At 43.4% G+C, this 20,831-nt stretch overlaps 1 protein-coding gene across 3 annotated transcripts in view; it reads right to left on the reverse strand.

Annotated features, from left to right (window-relative positions):
• DICER1 (dicer 1, ribonuclease III) overlaps window positions 1-20,831 on the reverse strand; it is a 107,290-nt gene that overhangs the window by 64,568 nt on the left and 21,891 nt on the right. The window contains exons 2-5 of one of the 3 annotated variants that reach the window (XM_024219338.3): window positions 20,066-20,131; window positions 18,768-18,868; window positions 15,539-15,613; window positions 425-621 (exon numbers count right to left, since the gene is read on the reverse strand). In XM_024219338.3, coding sequence (XP_024075106.1) covers window positions 425-568 — 144 coding nt within the window. In that variant the 5' untranslated portion in view covers window positions 569-621; window positions 15,539-15,613; window positions 18,768-18,868; window positions 20,066-20,131. Of the gene's footprint in view, window positions 1-424; window positions 622-1,098; window positions 1,178-15,538; window positions 15,617-18,767; window positions 18,869-20,065; window positions 20,132-20,831 lie in introns of those variants that run through there. The other 2 variants (XM_024219337.3, XM_024219340.2) reach the window with 2 other exon arrangements.

Raw genomic sequence — 20,831 nt, forward strand, 5'->3', positions numbered from 1 at the left:
GTTAGTAGTTCTGCAATTTCACATTTGAGTTCCTTCAGAACTCTTGGGTGAATACCATCTGGTCCTGGTGACTTATTACTGTTTAATTTATCAATTTGTTCCAAACCTCCTCTAGTGACACCTCAATCTGGGACAGTTCCTCAGATCTGTCACCTAAAAAAAATGGCTCAAATTTGGGAATTTCCCTCATATCCTCAGCCATGAAGACCGATGCAAAGAATTCATTTAGTTTCTCTGCAATGGCCTTATTGTCCTTGAGTGCTCCTTTATCATCTCGACCGTACCTCTGCAATGGAAAGCTTTTAACACAAATGCACATAAAACAAGAAAACCAGTCTCATGAAGGTTATCTCGAATAAACAGATAGAATGAAAATTAAATCTTTTGCATAGACAATGAAAAATAATAATAATGTCATTAGTACCTGATATTTTCTTGGCGTGTAAATGTTATCATGAATTGCTTCTTGTTGCCATGGCAGTCCAAAAAAAGGACCCATTGGTGAGGAAGCAGGGGTCATAAGCTGCAGTCCTGCCATGCTGAGGGATTGCAAAGCAGGGCTTTTCATTCATTCATTCATCCAGTGTTTTTTTCATTGCATTTTTGTTCCAGCACAGCTTACTATGAAAAAATAAGGCATTAAAATCATGCATTATTAAAAGCACAAAGCAAAAGACAGGCTTTCGGTATGAGTTTATCTGGGAACACCTTTACTGGAATTTTATTTCTTGGAAGTTCTAGCTTTTTGTTTACTCATATCTACAGAACAGTAACAATAAGTAAGAGGTAAACTAAGAGGTCTAAATAAACAGCCATTTTTCAATTTCATATTTATACTGAGGACAGCATATTATTAACCAATGTCACAGAAGCTCAGAGAACCTGCATTTTTAAGGGGAAACCCAGAGTAACGTCAAGTTCACACTCTTGAATTTGTCTTAATTCTGTTAATACAGTCTCTATTTACAAGGTCCAGAAATATGTTCAATTACAAGATATGAGAAGTAACATACTTGTGCTAGTTCCACTTTAAGTGAAACAGAGTAAGATGATAAAATTCTGGAAAGTTGGTCCAATAAAAGATATTACCTCACCCACCTTGTCTCTCTAAAATTCTGAAAAGTCTCTCTTTTGCTGGAAAAATTCTGATGAGGAAATAATAGGACATAGATTTCCCTCTGAATATTCCCCAGAAGAAAAAACAATGCAGAATATCAGTAAGATTAGGGAAACTAGAAACTCATTGGGTTCAATGGTACAAAGTTTTTGACAGCAAGAAATATATTAATTTTGAAGCCAGACACATGTAGAGGTCAAATCAATATTTTAATTTTGTAATGGCGTAATAGATACTTAAATTTTAAGTGTGTATCAAGGACCTCAAAAATGTGTAGCAAAGGATTAAAAACCATAGCAATCCTGTTTCACCACCTTGTAGAAAACGGTATGTGATTCCATAGCTCAACAGGATCCTTCATTTTTGCGCCTCACCGTGCTTTGTGGATATATGCAGGAGTAGTCCCATTTCATAGACAGCACAGGCAAGCATGAAGCTTTGGCCTAATTATTCTGAGAGGTAGTCTGGTTTACTTTATGAGATTTGGCTCTGTCATAGAGGTTCTACTCTCAGCAGTGTCTCAGGGTCTTCACTTCAGGGGCATGACACCCAAGACCTTGCTCAATAAGCAGTGCTATGAATCATTCATAATTAATTCCAGTCAGCAAAAGAGGGAAGACTTGGACTCATGGTATTCAGGCTCCCAGCCCAACGCACGTTTCCCTAGGCCAAAATGTATTTTGATGGAGCGCGCGCGCGCGCACACACACACACACACACACACACACTTCATTAGCCAAGGAACTGTATGACAATATTGCTGAAATTTGGCCGACTGGATTGAACATTTTAGTTTCAACTAAGTAGAAATTGTCGAGTTTGGAAGAGAACAGCTACAGAATTCCAAAAAAGAAAGTGCAGTTCAAACAAAGGGGAAGTTGATAATACTGTGAATGTTGTAGTTGGGGATGCTATGGGTTATGTTCATACAGGTATAAAATTTGGTGAGACACCAAAACTCATTTCAGAAAACTTGTATGAACGTTTATTTCTTTTTCCAGGAACATGTTCCAGTGACCAAAATACTTTCAAAAAATTTCAATTTTGGACATAAAGCCAGAAATGGAGCATGTCTCCCTTCTTTCATACCCCTCTATGATAACAGTGACTAACTTCCTGCAATTCCATTTAAGCCAGACATTAAACTCCCATAACATTATGCTTTATCAGATGCCATCTATCTGATGAGACATCTATAATTTATGGCATAAAGGTCATATTCATAAGCAGTTCAGGCTGTGTTTGTAAAAGACTGTGAACATCACATTTGTTCTAAAACCATAATTTTGTTTTTTTGCCTATCATCAGGAAAAGTTGTCATTTCTAGGGTTAAAGTACAGCAATCTCCCTCTGCCAGAGCAGTAGTCTTTTCTGGAGGCAAATGAAGAATTATGTATCCAATTTAAACTCAGGATAAATGTAAGAAGATAGAAGATAACTACCATAGTTGGATTTTTTTTTGGTCATACTACTGAAGCAACCACCACCCTACAGTGAAACAAATAGTACCATGGGATCTCTAATGAGCATAAATGTCATGAGTAATGCCATACAATGACATACTTTGTCTCATCAGGTAAACGGCATCTGAAATAGCATAATGTCATGGGAATTTGGGTTAAGTTGAGGAAAAAAGGCCTCCTTCTGAACCACTACCATTATCTTCTACAGCAGCAGGGTTTTCCTTATATAGCTCACATCTGAGTAAAGGGCAGGGACATGTTTGCTTAGCTTTAAGATTTGACCAGATCACAGTCTAAAATGGGTATGGATGTAAGCCATAAAAAACGATTACTAAACTTCCATAACTGCTGTTCTTCGAGATGTGTTGCTCACGTTCCATGTTAGGTGTGTGCACCATTGCTGGAGATTTTTCCCTCAGTGGTATCCATCAGGCTGGCTCTAGCGCCTTCTCAAGCCACGCGCTCATGTGCTGCTTTAAAGGGTGCCACCTGCCACACACCCTCTCAGTTCCTTCCTCCAGATCAACTGCAACAGAGGGGTAGGAGGTGGGTTGTGGAATGGACATGAGCAACATATCTCAAAGAACAGCAGCTATGGAAGGTTAGAAACCCTTTTTTCTTCTTTGAGTGCTTGCTTCCACTTTAGGGGACTCACAAGCAGTACCCTCAGTAAGTGGGCTTGGAGTTCATGGACATGCTGACTGCAATAGTGGTCTTCCAAACCTGGCATCATCTTGAGCCTGTCGAGTGATGGCGTAGTGGGATGCAAAAGTATGCACTGATGACCAAGTTGCTGCCCTGGATTGGGACTTGTGCAAGGAACACCAATGAAGAGGCCTGATCTCCCGTGGAGTAAGTGATTAGGACAGGCTGGAGGTGTGACATTCACCTGCTCATAATAAGCCCAAATACAGGCAGTTATCCAGGAGGAGATCCTCTGGGCTGATACTGGAAGCCCTTTCATCTTTTCTGCTATTGCTATGAAGAGTTTTGTTTAGATTTGAAAAAGGATTTAATCCACTCAATATAGAAAGCAAAGGGAGGTCTAACATCTAATGAGTGACGCTGCTGCTCCTCAGAGTTCTCGTGAGGCTTTGGGAAGAAGACTGGCAGGAAAATTGCCTGGTTGCTATGGAATTGTGAGACCACCTTTGGCAGGAAAGACGGGTGGAGATGCAGTTGGACATTGTCCTTGAAGAACACTGTGTATGGTGCTTCTGACATAGGGCCCTGATTTCAGAGACCCTTCTGGATGAGGTGACCAGAAAGGCGACCTTCCAAGAGAGAAGTAGTAGAGGGCACGATGCTAGTGTGTCTAGAGGAGGGCCCATGAGCCCCAACAGAACCAGGTTTAAGTCCCATGGAGGGATCAGTTCGCGTACCTGAGAGTAGAATCTCTCCAATCCCTTGAGAAACCAAACCATTATCTCATTAGAGAACACTGATCTGCTGTTCACAGGCAGGTGGAAGGCCGAGATTGCTGCTAAGTGCACCTTGAGAGATACCAGGGCCAGATCTTGCTGCTTTAGATAGAGCAAGTAGTCCAAGATAGCCTGGAGGGAAGAACAAACGGGAGAGAGATCTCACTGAGATACCCACAGGAAGAAGCACGTCCATTTGGACAGGTAGGTAACCCAAGTGGAAGGCTTCCTACTACCTAATAAGACCTGTTGAACTTGCTCTGAACAGGCCTGCTCCTCTGGATTCAGCCATGTAACATTCATGCAATTAGGTGAAAGGAGGCAAGGCTAGGGAGGAGCAACCGGCTGTGGTCTTCTGAGATGAGGTCTGGACGGAGCGGAAGTGGAAGAGCGGATCCTATTCACAGATCCAGCAGTGTGTCGAACCAGATGTGACGTGGCCACGCCAAGGCTATAACAACAACCCACATCTTGTCCCGCTTGATTTTCAGGAGGACCTTGTGAACCAGAAGGACTGGGGGGAAAAGCGTACAGCAGGAGCCCTATCCATGGGAATAGGAAGGTGTCGAAGCCTGGACTGAGCCTGCGCAGCGAGCAAAACTGATGGCAGTTCCTGTTCTGCTTGGTCGTGAACAGGTCTACCTGTGGAGAACCCCACCTTTGGAAGAAGAACCTGGAGATCTCCAGATGAAGGGACCACTTGTGATCAGAGAAAAAGGATCTGCTGAGGTGATCCGCCAGTGCATTCTGGGATTCCGGAAAGTGTGACACTGCGGTGTGGATGGAGTGCCACATACAGAAGTCCCATAGACAAATGGCCTCCTGGCAGGGCAGAGGATCGAGCACCTCCCTGTTTGTTGATATAGAACATGGCCATGGTATTGTCTGTCAGAACTTGCACCACCTTGCCTGAGATCTGGGGGAAGAACACTTGATAGACTAAGCATACAGCCCTGAGTTCCCTGACATTTACGTGCAGGGACAGTTCTTCCTGGGACCATTGGCCCCAAGTCCTGAGGAGATGGAGGTGGGCTCCCCAACCTAGATCTGAGTCGTCCGACACTAGGGACACTGATGGCTGAAGGGGTAACAAAGGGTACTCCCATCATCACTGATCTTGGGTCTTTCCACCAGTCCAGGGAGGTCAGGACCAGAGGTGGAACAGTGAGCACTGAATCTAAGTGGTGTCTGTTCGGGGAGTAAATTGACGCTAACCATGTCTGTAGGGGCCTGAGACTTGCATGCCAAACCACATAAGTTCATGCAGCCATATGCCCCAGTAGCTGTAGGCAAACTTGGGATGTCGTAACTGGGTGGACCATGACCTTGGATATGAGGTCTGGCAGTTTGGAATCGGGCCTCGGGAAGGAAGGCTCTGGCTTGGGTCAAGTCAAGCACTGCCCCAATAAATTCTATTCTCTGAACTGGAGCAAGAGTTGACTTTTACTCGTTTATCAGCAGGTCCAGCGATCGGAAGGTGGCTTGGACCATGCTGATGCTGTTCACACATAAGCCTTTGACCGACCCTTGATTAACCAGTCATCGAGGTACAGTAGACCTGGACACCTCACCGTCTGAGAAAGATCTCTACTACCACCATACACTTCGTGAAAACCTGAGGGGCTACAGACAGGCCAAAAGGGAGAGTGGTGAATTGGTAGTGGCACTGGTTCACAATAAATCTGAGAAATCTTCTGTGGCCACGGAAGATAAAAATGTGAAAGTATGCGTCCTTTAAGTCAAGGGTGGTGTACCAGTCCCCTGGATACAGGGAGGGAATGATGGAGATCAGGGAGACCACGCAGAATCTCAATTTCTTGAGATATATGTCGAGGCGATGCAGGTAAAGAATGGTCTGGAGGCCCCCCTTGGCCTTTGGTATTAGGAAATGTTGGGAGTAACACCCCTTCCCTCTCGAGTCTTTAGGAACTTCCTCCATGGCCCCCATTCACAGGACTGATTGCACCTCCTAGGTAAGGAGTTGATCATGAGCAGAGTCCCTGAAGGAGGACGTGGGTGAGAGGGAAGAGTGGATGAAAACTGAAGGGTAAAGCCAACTGTCACTGTACTTAGCACCCAGCAGTCTGATGTTACGCAGGACCACACCAGGCTGAAGTGCGACAAACAGTCCAAAAATAAACGGGAGGCAGGATCTGACAAGTGAGCTGGTATAGCGCGCTCAGGCACACCTTCTAAAGGCCTGCTTGGGCCCAACGGAGTACCTATGAGACCCTGGCTGGGAGGTTGAGATGGACAGGAGAGGCAGATGCTGCTAGTAAACCCTCCCTTTCTTTTTATAAGGCTCCTGTCTCAGAGATGGCACCAAGATACGAGGTGGCTGTTGGGGCCTGAAGTGCTTCCTGGAAGCAGCTGGAGCATAGAGGCCCAAGGACCGGAGAGTGGCCCTTGAGTCCTCCAGGGTGTGAAGGCTCATATCTGTCTGCTCCGAGAACAGTGAGGAGCCTTCAAAAGGGAGGTCTTGGATAGATTGCTGGACCTCAAGAAGAAGTCCCAAGGACTGGAGCCAAGAGCAACGCCTCATGATGACAGCTGAGACCTTTGTCTTGACTGTTGTGTCAGCTATGTCCAGAGCCGTCTGGAGAGAGGTCCTGGCCACATTCTTACCCTCCTTCAAGAGAATTCCTGCCTTGAATCTTGAGGCAGAGAGCCTTCAAACTTGGCCAGGGAGTCTCACAGATTGCAATTGTATCTCCCTAACAAACCTTGCTGGTTAGAGATATGCAGTTGAAGGCTACCCATTGAATAAACCTCTCTCCCAAACAGGTCCAGTTTTTTGGTGTCTTTTTGTTTGGGGGTAGCGCTCAAATGGCCCTGCCTGTCCCTCTCATTGACTGCCGACACAACTAGGGAACCTGGGAGTGGGAGGCGTGAGCAAGTACAGGTACTCAAACCCACTTGCTGGCACGTAGTATTTCTCCTCTGCCCTCTTTGAGGTGGAGGGCAGAGAAAGAGTTTGCCACAGGGCCTTGACCAGACCCATTACAGCCTCATTAATGGGGAAGGCCACTTTGGAGGAAGCTGCTGCAGCCAGAATGTCAATAAGGCTGTGGGATGTTTCCTTAAGCTCCTCAGTTTCCAGCCCCAGAAGATCCTGATAGGCCTTGAAGATGTCCTGCGGAAGCGAGCTACTGGGCCCTGAGACAGCCTCGTCTGGGGAGGATGAGGAGGCAGCTTGCACCGGAGATGGGGCTCCTTCCTCTTCTTCAGCATCAACAATGTCCATGGGAGCCAACTCCTGCATGTCTGTTCCGGAGTCAAGGTCCAGCGCCGAGTGGGAAGGTACAGTATTCCGCCTCTATGAAACCACAGAATACGATCAATGGGAGGGAGGACCTGGTACTGGAGTAATTCCCCAATGGTTCCAGTATGGGAACTATGGGGTTCCAGTCAGGGAACTATGATGCAATTGGAATAACAGAGACTTGGTGGGATAACTCACATGACTGGAGTACTGTCATGGACGGATATAAACTGTTCAGGAAGGACAGGCAGGGCAGAAAAGGTGGGGGAGTTGCATTGTATGTAAGAGAGGAGTATGACTGCTCAGAGCTCCGGTATGAAACTGCAGAAAAACCTGAGAGTCTCTGGATAAAGTTGAGAAGTGTGAGCAACAAGGGTGATGTCGTGGTCGGAGTCTGCTATAGACCACCAGACCAGGGGGATGAGGTGGACGAGGCTTTCTTCTGGCAACTAGCAGAAGTTGCTAGATCACAGGCCCTGGTTCTCATGGGAGACTTTAATCACCCTGATATCTGCTGAGAGAGCAATACAGCGGTGCACAGACAATCCAGGAAGTTTTTGGAAAGTGTAGGGGACAATTTCCTGGTGCAAGTGCTGGAGGAACCAACTAGGGGCAGAGCTTTTCTTGACCTGCTGCTCACAAACAGGGAAGAATTAGTAGGGGAAGCAAAAGTGGATGGGAACCTGGGAGGCAGTGACCATCAGATGGTCGAGTTCAGGATCCTGACACAAGGAAGAAAGGAGAGCAGCAGAATATGGACCCTGGACTTCAGAAAAGCAGACTTTGACTCCCTCAGGGAACAGATGGGCAGGATCCCCTGGGAGAATAACATGAAGGGCAAAGGGGTCCAGGAGAGCTGGCTGTATTTTAAAGAATCCTTATTGCGGTTGCAGGAACAAACCATCCCGATGTGTAGAAAGAATAGTAAATATGGCAGGCGACCAGCTTGGCTAAACAGTGAAATCCTTGCTGATCTTAAATGCAAAAAAGAAGCTTACAAGAAGTGGAAGATTGGACAAATGACCAGGGAGGAGTATAAAAATATTGCTCAGGCATGCAGGAGTGAAATCAGGAAGGCCAAATCACACTTGGAGTTGCAGCCAGCAAGAGATGTTAAGAGTAACAAGAAGGGTTTCTTCAGGTATGTTAGCAACAAGAAGAAAGTCAAGGAAAGTGTGGGACCCTTACTGAATGAGGGAGGCAACCTAGTGACCGAGGATGTGGAAAAAGCTAATGTACTCAATGATTTTTTTGCCTCTGTCTTCACAAACAAGGTCAGCTCCCAGACTGCTGCACTGGGCAGCACAGTATGGGGAGAAGGTGACCAGCCCTCTGTGGAGAAAGAAGTGGTTCGGGACTATTTAGAAAAACTGGACGTGCACAAGTCCATGGGGCCGGATGCGCTGCATCCGAGGGTGCTAAAGGAGTTGGCGGATGAGATTGCAGAGCCATTAGCCATTATTTTTGAAAACTCATGGCGATCGGGGGAGGTCCCAGATGACTGGAAAAAGGCTAATGTAGTGCCCATCTTTAAAAAAGGGAAGGAGGAGGATCTGGGGAACTACAGGCCAGTCAGCCTCACCTCAGTCCCTGGAAAAATCATGGAGCAGGTCCTCAAGGAATCAATTATGAAACACTTAGAGTAGAGGAAAGTGATCAGGAACAGTCAGCATGGATTCACCAAGGGGAAGTCGTGCCTGACTAACTTAATTGCCTTCTATGATGAGATAACTGGCTCTGTGGATGAGGGGAAAGCAGTGGATGTGTTATTCCTTGACTTTAGCAAAGCTTTTGATATGGTCTCCCACAGTATTCTTGCCGCCAAGTTAAAGAAGTATGGGCTGGATGAATGGACTGTAAGGTGGATAGAAAGCTGGCTAGATCGTCGGGCTCAATGGGTAGTGATCAATGGCTCCATGTCTAGTTGGCAGCCGGTTTCAAGCGGAGTGCCACAAGGGTCGGTCCTGGGGCTGGTTTTGTTTAATATCTTTATTAATGATCTGGAGGATGGTGTGGACTGCACTCTCAGCAAGTTTGCAGATGACACTAAACTGGGAGGCATGGTAGATACGCTAGAGGGTAGGGATCGGATACAGAGGGACCTAGACAAATTAGAGGATTGGGCCAAAAGAAACCTGATGAGGTTCAACAAGGACAAGTGCAGAGTCCTGCACTTAGGACGGAAGAATCCCATGCACTGCTACAGACTAGGGACCGAATGGCTAGGTAGCAGTTTTGCAGAAAAGGATCTGGGGTCACAGTGGACGAGAAGCTGGATATGAGTCAACAGTGTGCTCTTGTTGCCAAGAAGGCTAACGGCATTTTGGGCTGTATAAGTAGGGGCATTGCCAGCAGATCGAGGAACGTGATCGTTCCCCTTTATTCGACATTGGTGAGGCCTCATCTGGAGTACTGTGTCCAGTTTTGGGCCCCACACTACAAGAAGGATGTGGAAAAATTGGAAAAAGTCCAGCGGAGGGCAACAAAAATGATTAGGGGTCTGGAGCACATGCCTTATGAGGAGAGGCTGAGGGAACTGGGATTGTTTAGTCTCCAGAAGAGAAGAATGAGGGGGGATTTGATAGCTGCTTTCAACTACCTGAGGGGGGGTTCCAAAGAGGATGGAGCTCGGCTGTTCTCAGTGGTGGCAGATGACAGAACAAGGAGCAATGGTCTCAAGTTGCAGTGGGGGAGGTCTAGGTTGGATATTAGGAAACACTATTTCACTAGGAGGGTGGTTAAGCACTGGAATGCATTACCTAGGGAGGTGGTGGAGTCTCCTTCCTTGGAGGTTTTTAAGGCCCGGCTTGACAAAGCCCTGGCTGGGATGATTTAGTTGGGAATTGGTCCTGCTTTGAGCAGGGGGTTGGACTAGATGACCTCCTGAGGTCCCTTCCAGCCCTGATAGTCTATGATTCTATGATTTTATGGCCACTGCACAGGCCACTGACTCATGGGCCAGTGCCAGCGAGGGGACCCACACCGAGGTCCGGTGGCACATAGGCTGAGTACTGGTGGGGATTCTTAGGCTGCACGTAGGTTTCCCCTTTGGACTCTGATGAAGAATCCTCCCCTGGTGACCATGGTGGAGCGGTACCGCTCTCTGCCTCCATATGGTGCCAAGGGTACAGGGACTGGCAGCAGAATGGTGATGGATGCGACGACAGGATTAGGGCCAGTTTGCCCCTAAAGGGTGCAGCAGGGCCCGGTGGCAGGAAGGAGCTTGACACTCACTGCTCTTTCCTGTTCTCAGTCATCGGAGGAGACAGCTGTCCCATTGGAGCTGGGGTGACCGGGAGTGAAAGTAAATCTCTGGCCACTGCAAATGCCTGTGGGGTTGATGGGACAGTGAGACTGCTAGAGCCGCGGTAGCTTCTGGGTGTCAGCAAAGGGTCCTGCACCAGACTCAATGCTCTGAATGGAGTCAACGGTGCCACCACGGGACAGGGGGCAAAGGAGTAGCCTGGTGCAGGTTGCACTGAGCTGCCTTTCCCCATGCTTTTCTTTTTTCTGCACCGGTGAGCGCCCTGCTTTTTGTGTTTCTTCCTCAGCACTGGAGATGGTGAACGGTGCCAGGAAGAGTGCGGTGTCGGAGAAGGGCTTCATACTGAAGCGAAAGTGCTCGGTGCAGAATCGGAGCAACTTGGCTCTGAAGCTGGTCTGAGATTAGGATAGCCTTCAGTTTTATTATTCTGTTCTTTTTGGTGCGGGGTCTAAAGTCCTGACAAACTGGCACTTATGCAGGGTTTGAAACCCGGGGATCGGGGCATGCCTGGCCCCTGGGGCAAAGGAAGTCCCTCAATGATAGGGACTATATAGCTACACTAATTATTTACACTAACACTAACTATAAAATCTATGAACACTGAAAACTAGATTTAATTAAACTAGGGATTAGAGCCCCAAAACCACTGGGAAGAAGCCCTGCCGAAGAAAGAGGGGTCATTCCAGCAACCGTCATGAGCGATAAGATGGAACAGAGGGTGCGTGGCCAGTAGCACCCCTTATACCAGCGCATGAGCATGCAGCTCCCAACGGACACCACTGAGGGAAAAATCTCTGGCAACAGTGCATGCGGAATGCATATACCTAACATGGAATGGACATGAGCAAGCCCTGGAAGAAGAATAATGAAAGATTTGTACCCTTCAAAGTTTCTATTTCAAAAGCAAGAAAAACAATAAGTCCTTTAATAAACTGAAATAGTACAGAAGTATCTAGAAACCAAGAAAAAAAATGTATCGGTTTATCTGAAAAAAATGTAAGGTTATGATTGGAAACAGTCAACGACTAAGTACTTGTGTTCAGAATCTACTGAGAGGAATTAACTGGACCCTGAAACTGTCCAAGAAGGGAAGCAGACAACAGCTGGACAAAATAAAATAGTTGGCCTGCCAGGTCAGTGTGGGCAATGAACATACCTGCTAATCTTTATCTTCTACATTACTTTGTAAATTAGTGGAAGTGAAAAAGAAAACCCAAAGAAGCTGTTGAAGCCAAACTTGGGGAGGGAAAAAATGCTTCAGAATTATTGTATAAACTACCTGCTGGCTCACAAAAACAGAGCAGAGGCAGCACAACATGCAAGCTTATTTGCTGTGTCAAAACAAAACTGACAGGTTCAATTTTAGGCCTACTAGCCTTGGTAGGATAGCAGCCATACCACTTTGGGCTGTGACTGTTTGGTGACTGTTTAAATGGGAGACCTCCAAGAAAAACTCAGATGCAGCAAAGAGTGGTAGTGATTCAGTAGGTGGTACTTCCATTCACAGCAATATTGAAATTATACCCTTTCTGAGTCTCATGGGAAGAAAATGTGCTGCTGGAGCTGAAATCTTTCAGGTCAAATGTAAAACCAAGGTCCTGACTAGCCCATTCATTAAACAGATTCCATAACAGATTTGAAAGAGCAAAAGATGTTAACTCCAGAATCCTGCTCACATTATTACTTCAGTAATACACTCTGCCTAGTAAATATTTTCTTTGTAATTTCAGTTTGAGTAACTAGTCTCGTCATTAAAAATTACTACATTCTACTCTTGAGGTAGCTGCACTTCAGCAGTAGGTGAGTACATTTTTATTTTCTGTATAGATTTTACACAAAAAGTGTGTGTGTGTACATGTGTATAAATAAAACATATTACAAACAAAAAACTATGTTAAAAGAACATATTAAAGTTGCAAAGTAAATCACTTGATTTAGGAAATGTCAAGTTAGGAAGACTGGGAGCTATGCTTTGAACATAGAAAGTGTTACAAAATGCTAAGTACTCTGAAAAAAATCAGGTCCCAGTCATCTCAAATTAGGCACCCAAAGTTAGTGGAAACTTTTGACCTTAATCTCTATGCCTCTGCTCCCCATCTGTAAAATGGGGATAATACCATCCCCTCACCTCAAAGAAGTGTTGTGAAGATAAATTCGTTAATGTTTGTGAAGCTCTTGGATACTATAGTGTTGAGTGCCATAGAAAAACCCAAAGAAAATTAATAATTCCGTGTTCAGAGCAGAATTTGAATACACGTCTACCCCGATATAATGCGGTCCTCGGGAGCCAAAAAAATCTCACCACCTTATAGGTGAGACTGTGTTATATCGGGGCCGGTATGCCGTGCCAGACTGGACCGGCTTCCCCGGCGGTGATTTAAAGGGTCCGGTGCTCCAGCCGCTGCGGGGAGCCCCGGTCCCTTTAAATCACCGCCGGAGCTCTGACAGCGGGGCTCGGGTGGAGATTTAAAGGGCCCGGGGCGCCACACGAATTTGGATATAACGGGGTAAAGCGGCGGGGCTCGGGTGGCGCTTTAAAGGGCCCGGGACTCCCCGCTGCTTTACTGCGTTATATCAGGTCGCGTTCTATCGGGGTAGAGATGTAGTATGCAGTAAATAAGACCTGGGGTCACAAACAATGAGAAAACAAAATATAGAGTAGGTGCTCAGTAAGTAAACATTGTCTCTCTTGTGAACTAAATGAGGACAGGAGTCCTGTGGAAAAACTAGTATGTGATCATGTAACCACAAAGGGTCTGAATTAAGGTTGCATAAGCATTTCCTAACTTTTCAGAACTTGACTTTGCAACTTAATGTTTTTAACATAGTTCTTGTATGTGTAATATATCATATACATGAATCTGTGAAACATTTTAGGATTTTTCTGTTTCATCAACAGAAGATAATTGTTTTCATATCCAATAGTGAAGTAATCTGTTCTTTCAGCAGTTACTAATCTTGATCTATGAATTTCTATCTGACATAATTCTAGGGATGTTAATGTTCTGTACCTAGCTTTCACTCTACCAACAAACTTCTAGTTTCCCCTCTAAATAACACACACAGATGTTCAGGAAATGTGTTTCCAGGAATGAATCCACAGGATAGGCAGCAAATTTAAAAGCAAGTCACTCATCAACTATACAAAAATTGCATTAGAATTTCTCTGCTTAACTGCTCTCATTCGCTACAACACTCAAACACTGTTATTTTTAGAAAAATAAGTTATATATATCAGCCAAATACATCATTTTAAATAAAACCCAGAAAGATCAAAAATGATATCATGTTCCATCTGTTGGGTATCAAGAAAGAAAATGTAATGGAACTTGAGCATCAACAGATGAAAGTAAACATTAAACCATGAAATGGAAAATATTAACTGGAAGCATTCCATCCCAGTTCCTGCAAAATGTGGAGAGATTCTATACCTATTTTTGTACATTTGATGACTTATTTGCTTTTAAATTTGCTGCCATCCTGGTGGATAACGTCTTTGAGGCAGAAGTTGTCCTTTCTTTGCCAAACTTGGGGCATACACACAATACTAATATTTAACAAAAGGTAGCATATACATTTTTAGCTAATTTTAAAACCAGCATTAAACATTTATTCGATTCCATTTGCTTTATCAAAGATATATTTGGTGACCATAAGAACTGAAAATTAAAACAGTATTGGGATTATTTATCCTAAGATTTCACTTTGTTTTTCACTTGAGAAGTAGAAGTCTTACATGAAAGACACTCTAACCTTGGAGAAAACCTCAACAATAACCAGATGGAGTGGGAAAAGTTTCACTTTCATTGAAATAGGATTCTCTTTCTTTCTACAGTAATTGATTTCTTGAATATTTCCAAAATTAAGAGTTAAGAATTCTGGATTGCACTTCTGAGTCTTGTGTAATGTCAGTTTCTTTCATCTTTTTAGAAATCGATTTTATACAGTCGATTGTGTAGGTCCCAACTAAGCGCATTAAGTCGGCGGAGTGCATCCTCACTACCATGGCTAGCATCAACTCACGGAAAGGTGCACTGTGGGAAGCTATCCCACAGTTCTCACAGTCTCCGCTGCCCATTGGAATTCTGGGTTAAGCTCCCAATGCCTGATGGGGCAAAAACATTGTCGCGGGTGGTTTGGGGTACATGTCATCAGTCTCCCTCTCCCCTCCCCTTCCTCCATGAAAGCAACTGCAGACAATCATTTTGTGCCTTTTTTCCTGGGTTACCCGTGCAGACGCCATAGCACCGCAAGCATGGAGCTCGCCATGCTGACCAAACAGGAAATGAAATTCAAAAGTTCCTGAGGCTTTTCCTGTGTACCTGGCTAGTGCATCAGAGTTGAAAGTGCTGTCCAGAGCGGTCACATTGGAGCACTCTGGGATAGCTCCCAGAGGCCAGTAACGTCGATTTGCGTCCGCACTACTCCAAATTCAACTCAGCAAGGTCAATTTTAGCGCTACTCCCCTCGCCGGGGAGAAGTACAGAAGTCGATTTTAAGAGCCCTTTAGGTTGACGGAACGGGGTTGCTTGTATAGACGCATTCATTATAAAATCGACCTAACGCGGCTAAATTCGACCTAACCCTGTAGTGTAGACCAGGGCTTAGTTTTTGTTTTGTCTTCCAATAGTCTCTTAGAAAAGTTTGGGATCTCAGGTTTGTTTTCTTTAAACTCAAGAAAAGTGCAAAGAGATTGTATTGTAGCTGAAATACTCAAAAGCCCTCTAGGAACAAGTTTCCCTGAGGTATCTTTCACTGGAAATATGGTGCAATTATTTAACTTCATTTTTAATTCCCTTCTTGAACCCTAGACTTTTTCAGGCAATGTATAACAAGATGTGAACCAACAAGATATCATCTTTATACACACGCTATACAACATGTAAGCAGAATACTGCTTTCTCAACAAGCATACTGAGAGAATAAAAGGCTGTTTTTTTGTTGCTCAGCAAAGCCTCTTTAATAATTTTAATAAGATCAGGATTATGTTGAGGCTCATGTTAGACTGACCTGCCTCTGAAGAGCTTCTTCTATAACCCATGTAGTATTGTCAACAGCTGGAGTTCCTGACGGATTCTTCCTGACCTGCTGAAATGGTGGACAATTTCGAACTTAGTCTCAGCAAATTAAGGACCTTTGAAGTCCCTCATCCTAGGTCAGGGGTGGGCAAACTTTTTGGCCTGAGGGCCATATCGGGGAATAGAAATTGTACGGCAGGCCACGAATGCTCACAAAATTGGGGTTGGGGTGTGGGAGGGGGTGAGGGCTCTGGTTGTGGGGCTGGGGATGAGGAGTTTGGGGTGTAGGAGGGTGCTTTGGGCTAGGACTGAGGGGTTTGGACGGGAACCAGGGCTGGGGCAGGGGTGCAGGAAGGGGTGCAGGTTCTGGCTGGGGGTGTGGGCCCTGGGGTGGGGCTAGGGATGAGGTTTGGGGTGCAGGAGGGTGCTCTGTGCTGGGATCGAGGGGTTTGAAGAGTGGGAGGGGGATCAGGGCTGATGCAGAGGGTTGGGGCATGGGGAGAGGCTCAGGGGTGCAGACTCCGAGCGGCGCTTACCTCAAGCGGCTCCCGGAAGCAGTGGCATGTCCCTTCTCTGGCTCCTAGGCGTGGAGCGGCCCCCGACCCTCAGAGTGGGGCCATGGCGCGGCTTCCGGGAGCAACGTGGTGCAGCCCCAACCCGGCTCCCCAGCAGGAGCTCGCAGGCTGGCTTGAAACAGCTCGCAGGCCATAGTTTGCCCACCCTTATCCTAGGTTAAAACTGTGGTATCTCTAATGAGAAAGGAGACTAAAGAACTGACACTAAGGTCAGATCTAAACTAGAAAATGTTTACTGGTATAGCTATACCAGCAAATCCTCCAATGTAGATGCAGTTTATACCAGCAAAAAAGTGATTTTGCCGGCATAGTTTAAACCAATTCTCAGAGTGAAATAAGCTATACCAGCAAAAGGGCTTTTATGCTGGCACAACTGCATATAATGTGTATACTTTTGCCAGTGCACAAATTGGCACACTCCTAATTGACACTGATATGCCAGCAAACATTTCTAATGTAGACCAGGCCTTAGAAATAACAAAACAGTGTCCGTAAGTTTTAGAAAGGAAAGTTTCCACTTTAGCAGAACAAAAATACATAGAGCCAGATTCTGGTCCACATTATAGCCCTTTTGTACCACCCTGCAAAGGGTGAAGGAGAGGAGCTCTAAAGCTGCCCTAAAACAGACAGCTAAGGATTGCCCTGGAAGGTGCAGAGCTGGCACTACACAGATTCCCCTTCTATGGCCTCCTTGGCACAGAGGATATACTGGGGGTGCTCAGAGGGTAGGAGGCGGTGATAAATGAAGGGGGGGGGGGAGAGGAGTAGCTCCCGTTTATGGACACCCAGTCAGCCAGCAGCTATAAAATCCCTCTTAGTAGCTGTTCTCTAATTGCCCTACCTGTAAAGGGTTAAAAAGTCTCACTGGTATGCATATGTAAAAGGAAGTGGCCAAAAGAGCCAATGGGAAGGCTAGAACTTGTTAAAATTAAGAAAAAATTCCCCTTTTTGTCTGTCTGTGGTTGTTCTCCTGGGGAGGGGCAGACAGGGCAGCAACTATGCTGTAAGAAGCTTAGGCCAGGTATGAAAAAATTATCAGTATCATACCTAGAAACTACTCATTTAAAACCCCAGATATGTAAGTAGATCAGGAAATGTCTAGGAAGACACAATTAGGTTTATCCCTTTTATTTCTTTATGGCTTGTGTATTCCTCTGTGCTAACCCCAAGTGCTTTTGTTTTGCTTGTAGCCTTTAAGCTGGACCTCAAGAAAGCTATTCTTGGTGCTTAATTCTTGTAGTTGCTCTTTTAAAATCTAGCAATAGCCTGAGTTCCCAGATGCATTTTCTTTCTTTCTTTTTTTTTTTTTAATAAAATTTCCCTTTAAGAACAGAATTGGATTTGTGTGTCTTAAGAGGTTTGTGCAGATGTTGTTTAATTAGCTGGTGGCAACAGCTGATTTCCTTTTTTTTTTTTCCCCTCTCTCTCAGCTCTTCCTTGGAGGGGGGGTAAAAGGGCTTGAGGGTACCCAACAGGAAGAAATTCCCAAGTGCACCTTCCTGAGCTCTCAAAGGGGTTCTGCACTTGGATGGTGGCAGCATCTACCAACCCAAGGTCAGAGAAAAGCTGTAACCTTGGGAGTTTAATACAAGCCTGAAGTGGCCAGTATTAATTTTTAGAATCCTTGCAGGCCCCCACCTTCTGCACTCGAATTGCCAGAGTGAGGAATTAGCCTTGACAGAGGCAGTGTAGCCAAAGCACCCAGCTCCAGAGGTCCCAGCCTCGTGTGATTGCTCAGTGGGGCCATTTCAAGCTTATGTCAGAGCAGCCCTGGCTCCCAGCAGTCACAAGAATCAGGACAGCACACCTTCACCCCATCAGCTAACTGAGCAGAGTTCCAGGTTAGCTAAAAATGTAGCACAGATAGAAGCACACTATTGCAAATTAAAAAAATAAATAAATAAATTCTGCATCACTCTTCATTGTGAAACCTCCTAGAGAACTAAAAAAAAAAACCCACCTTTTTCCCCTGCTATGAAAAATAACTTTGACAGTGTTTTCTTCTCCTGAAGTTATATATGGAGCTAAAATTGAGTCAAGTGCAAATCCTTACTTTTTTTGCCTTATCATTAAAACAAAGTACTTTTTAATCAAATCTGACTTATTTTGTGCTGTTTACTTCCTGTACTTCTTTCAGTTTAGATAAGCACACTGGCAAGATTCCACCCCTCCATCCTTTTTTAAAAAGTATATATTCGTTCCGAGTCTAATTCACTTGCATCATAATGCTTGAGTTCACAATACTGCAAATGTTTAAATCTAAAAAAATCATTGAAATTTAAACATAAGTTAAACATTTCTAATCATATTACATTTCATAAAATTTTTAAAGGTCTGTAGTTTATGACTAATCTAATAGTAAGTATTTATAATTGTTTTTGGTTAGCTACCTGCCTCTTACATAGTCCGCACCTATGGAGAAAATAATGCTACTACTTTGTAAAAATTGTGCGTGTGTATATAAAATTAAACTACAGATTATTCAATAATTTTATATTAGCCTAGATTGTGAACCTAAAAAGCCTTTACAGTATTGTTCTAAAGGTTTAGCCATTTAAAGAAATTCAATAAAACATGTTAATGCCTAATTTGATACACGTATACTTGTTTGTAATCTTTCTCTCTCATATTATAAAGCAGACTTACCGTTTTAATTTCTAAGATCTCTGTGTTTGTGTTCTTTGAACTGCATTTTGACATCATGATATCAGTTTGTACATTAATTGCATCATTTGCAAGCTTCTGCTCTAAAATGAAAAAAATTAACATCATCAGTGTGGAATTAAAAAAGGATAGCTCAAAAATTCTGTAAATAGTGCAAAATACAAGGAATTTGTAAAAGAACGGACAATAATATTTTGGTCATAAGTAGCAATGTAAAGGTCCCTTATGTAATTTCTCAAAACCATCCAGAGAGATGTATCTGTATCAGTACACAGGAAAGGTAAGCTCTTGTGTTAAAGGTCTATCCTGAAAGTGACAACATAATCTCCAGTATTTTAGTTTAACAGTGAGAATCAGATGTAAAAATTTTGGAATTTGTATTTTTTAAAGTGAATAAAAAATATTTCAAGAAATGAAAGTTCAAAAAAGGAAAAGACTCAGCAAGAAATGAAAAGACAAATTACAAGATTTATTTTACCTGGACATTTTAAAACTACTACAAAAAATCATATTTTAAATTCAGCAACTGCTGAAAACCAATAGGCTATTAGTAGTCAACAAGAATGACAATTAGAAGAGAAATGCAGTAGTTCTGTATCTTGTTTAATTATGCTAAATTTTTCACAAACACCAATACAGAATTCCTTTCATTTCACTTCTAAGTGATAAACAAACAAAAAAGGCAAAAACAGTTCAAATTATGTTTTGTGCAAATTTTAATTTGAGCCTCAACAAACGCCCTCAATGTATGAAAAAGCACTGAGTGTATTTTACTGCCTCCTGAACATGTTGATACATTCATATTTGAATTAATTTTAAAATATCTTATTAATTAATATCTAGTAAGATGGTGCATTGTCCAAAATCGAAGTTCAATTTAAAAAGTATCCATATATTTAAATGTCATTTGTATAAATGCAACTATCATGATTTAACAAAGAATTTAGTTTAATACAAACATTGTAATTGCTGCTCCACAGATTTGCATCTGAACCACAAAAGTATGGATAGTCTCTAAGCAGCAATTGTACTTCGTGTATCCACAACTATATACATCCCCATAGAGAAAAGGGAGCAACAGAAGTTACTCAATTTATTCCCAGAATGACTGAACCATTCACCAAAAGAAAAAACCTCTAAAATCCATTTTTGTAAACAAACTGTTACTGAAAAGATAAAATACAAAATGAACCTTGATAAGAATTTCTATCCTAATCAGTTTTAATAAAGTTAACAAAAAAGGACATTCCTGAAGATTACTTCAGTGTGTTCATTTTTACCTCGAATGCTGCTACTGAGCTTTTCCAGAGTTTCCAAGCCTGTAATTTTGTTTCACTCTAGGTAACCTATAAGGTAATATAAAAAGAGAACACTTTAACATGGACTCCCATAAAAATCAATCATGCCATGTGGTAGTCTGTTTTCTTGCATTTTAATATTTAGCTCTGTGGCAACAGCACATGGTCCTTCAAAATCTAATCATCATATGTCCTTTCTTGGCTGGGGATACAGACAGTGAGTGTCTGAAATATCGGTTCTAAGTGCTCAGGAGATATTTGCATATTTTTTGTTTTATTTGCTAAAGTAATTGCTAAAGTCCAATTAGATTTACAGCTTTAAAAAACAAACAAACAAACAAAAAAAAACCACTTCACTGTGTGTTTCATTTATTACCAAAATGGAGTTTTAAAGAAACTTAATATTGACCATACTTTAAAAGGCTTACAGCATGCATTAGTTTTATGGTGAAATAAATGCAAACACAATTATTACTTCATTTTACAAAAGGGTTTTCCATTACATTCAGGAAAATATAGAGTACAGTATGTAAAATCAAATGATATATTTTGCACTCTTGTGCAAAAGAGAGAACTGCTTGAACTTTATATCCCAAGCTACCATATTAGGCATCTGTCTCATGAAAAGACCCTTTTCTCCAGGATAAAATTTCTTTTTTCCTTTCTTTTCTCCAGAAAGTACAGACAACCACTTGGTACATTTAGTGATCAGTGCTGAAGTTTAATGAGTTCCCGTTATGTCTAATTT

Source organism: Terrapene carolina, unplaced genomic scaffold, assembly GCF_002925995.2.
Source record: "Terrapene carolina triunguis isolate 2854851 unplaced genomic scaffold, T_m_triunguis-2.0 Scaffold96, whole genome shotgun sequence".
Classification (NCBI taxonomy): Eukaryota; Metazoa; Chordata; order Testudines; family Emydidae; genus Terrapene; species Terrapene triunguis.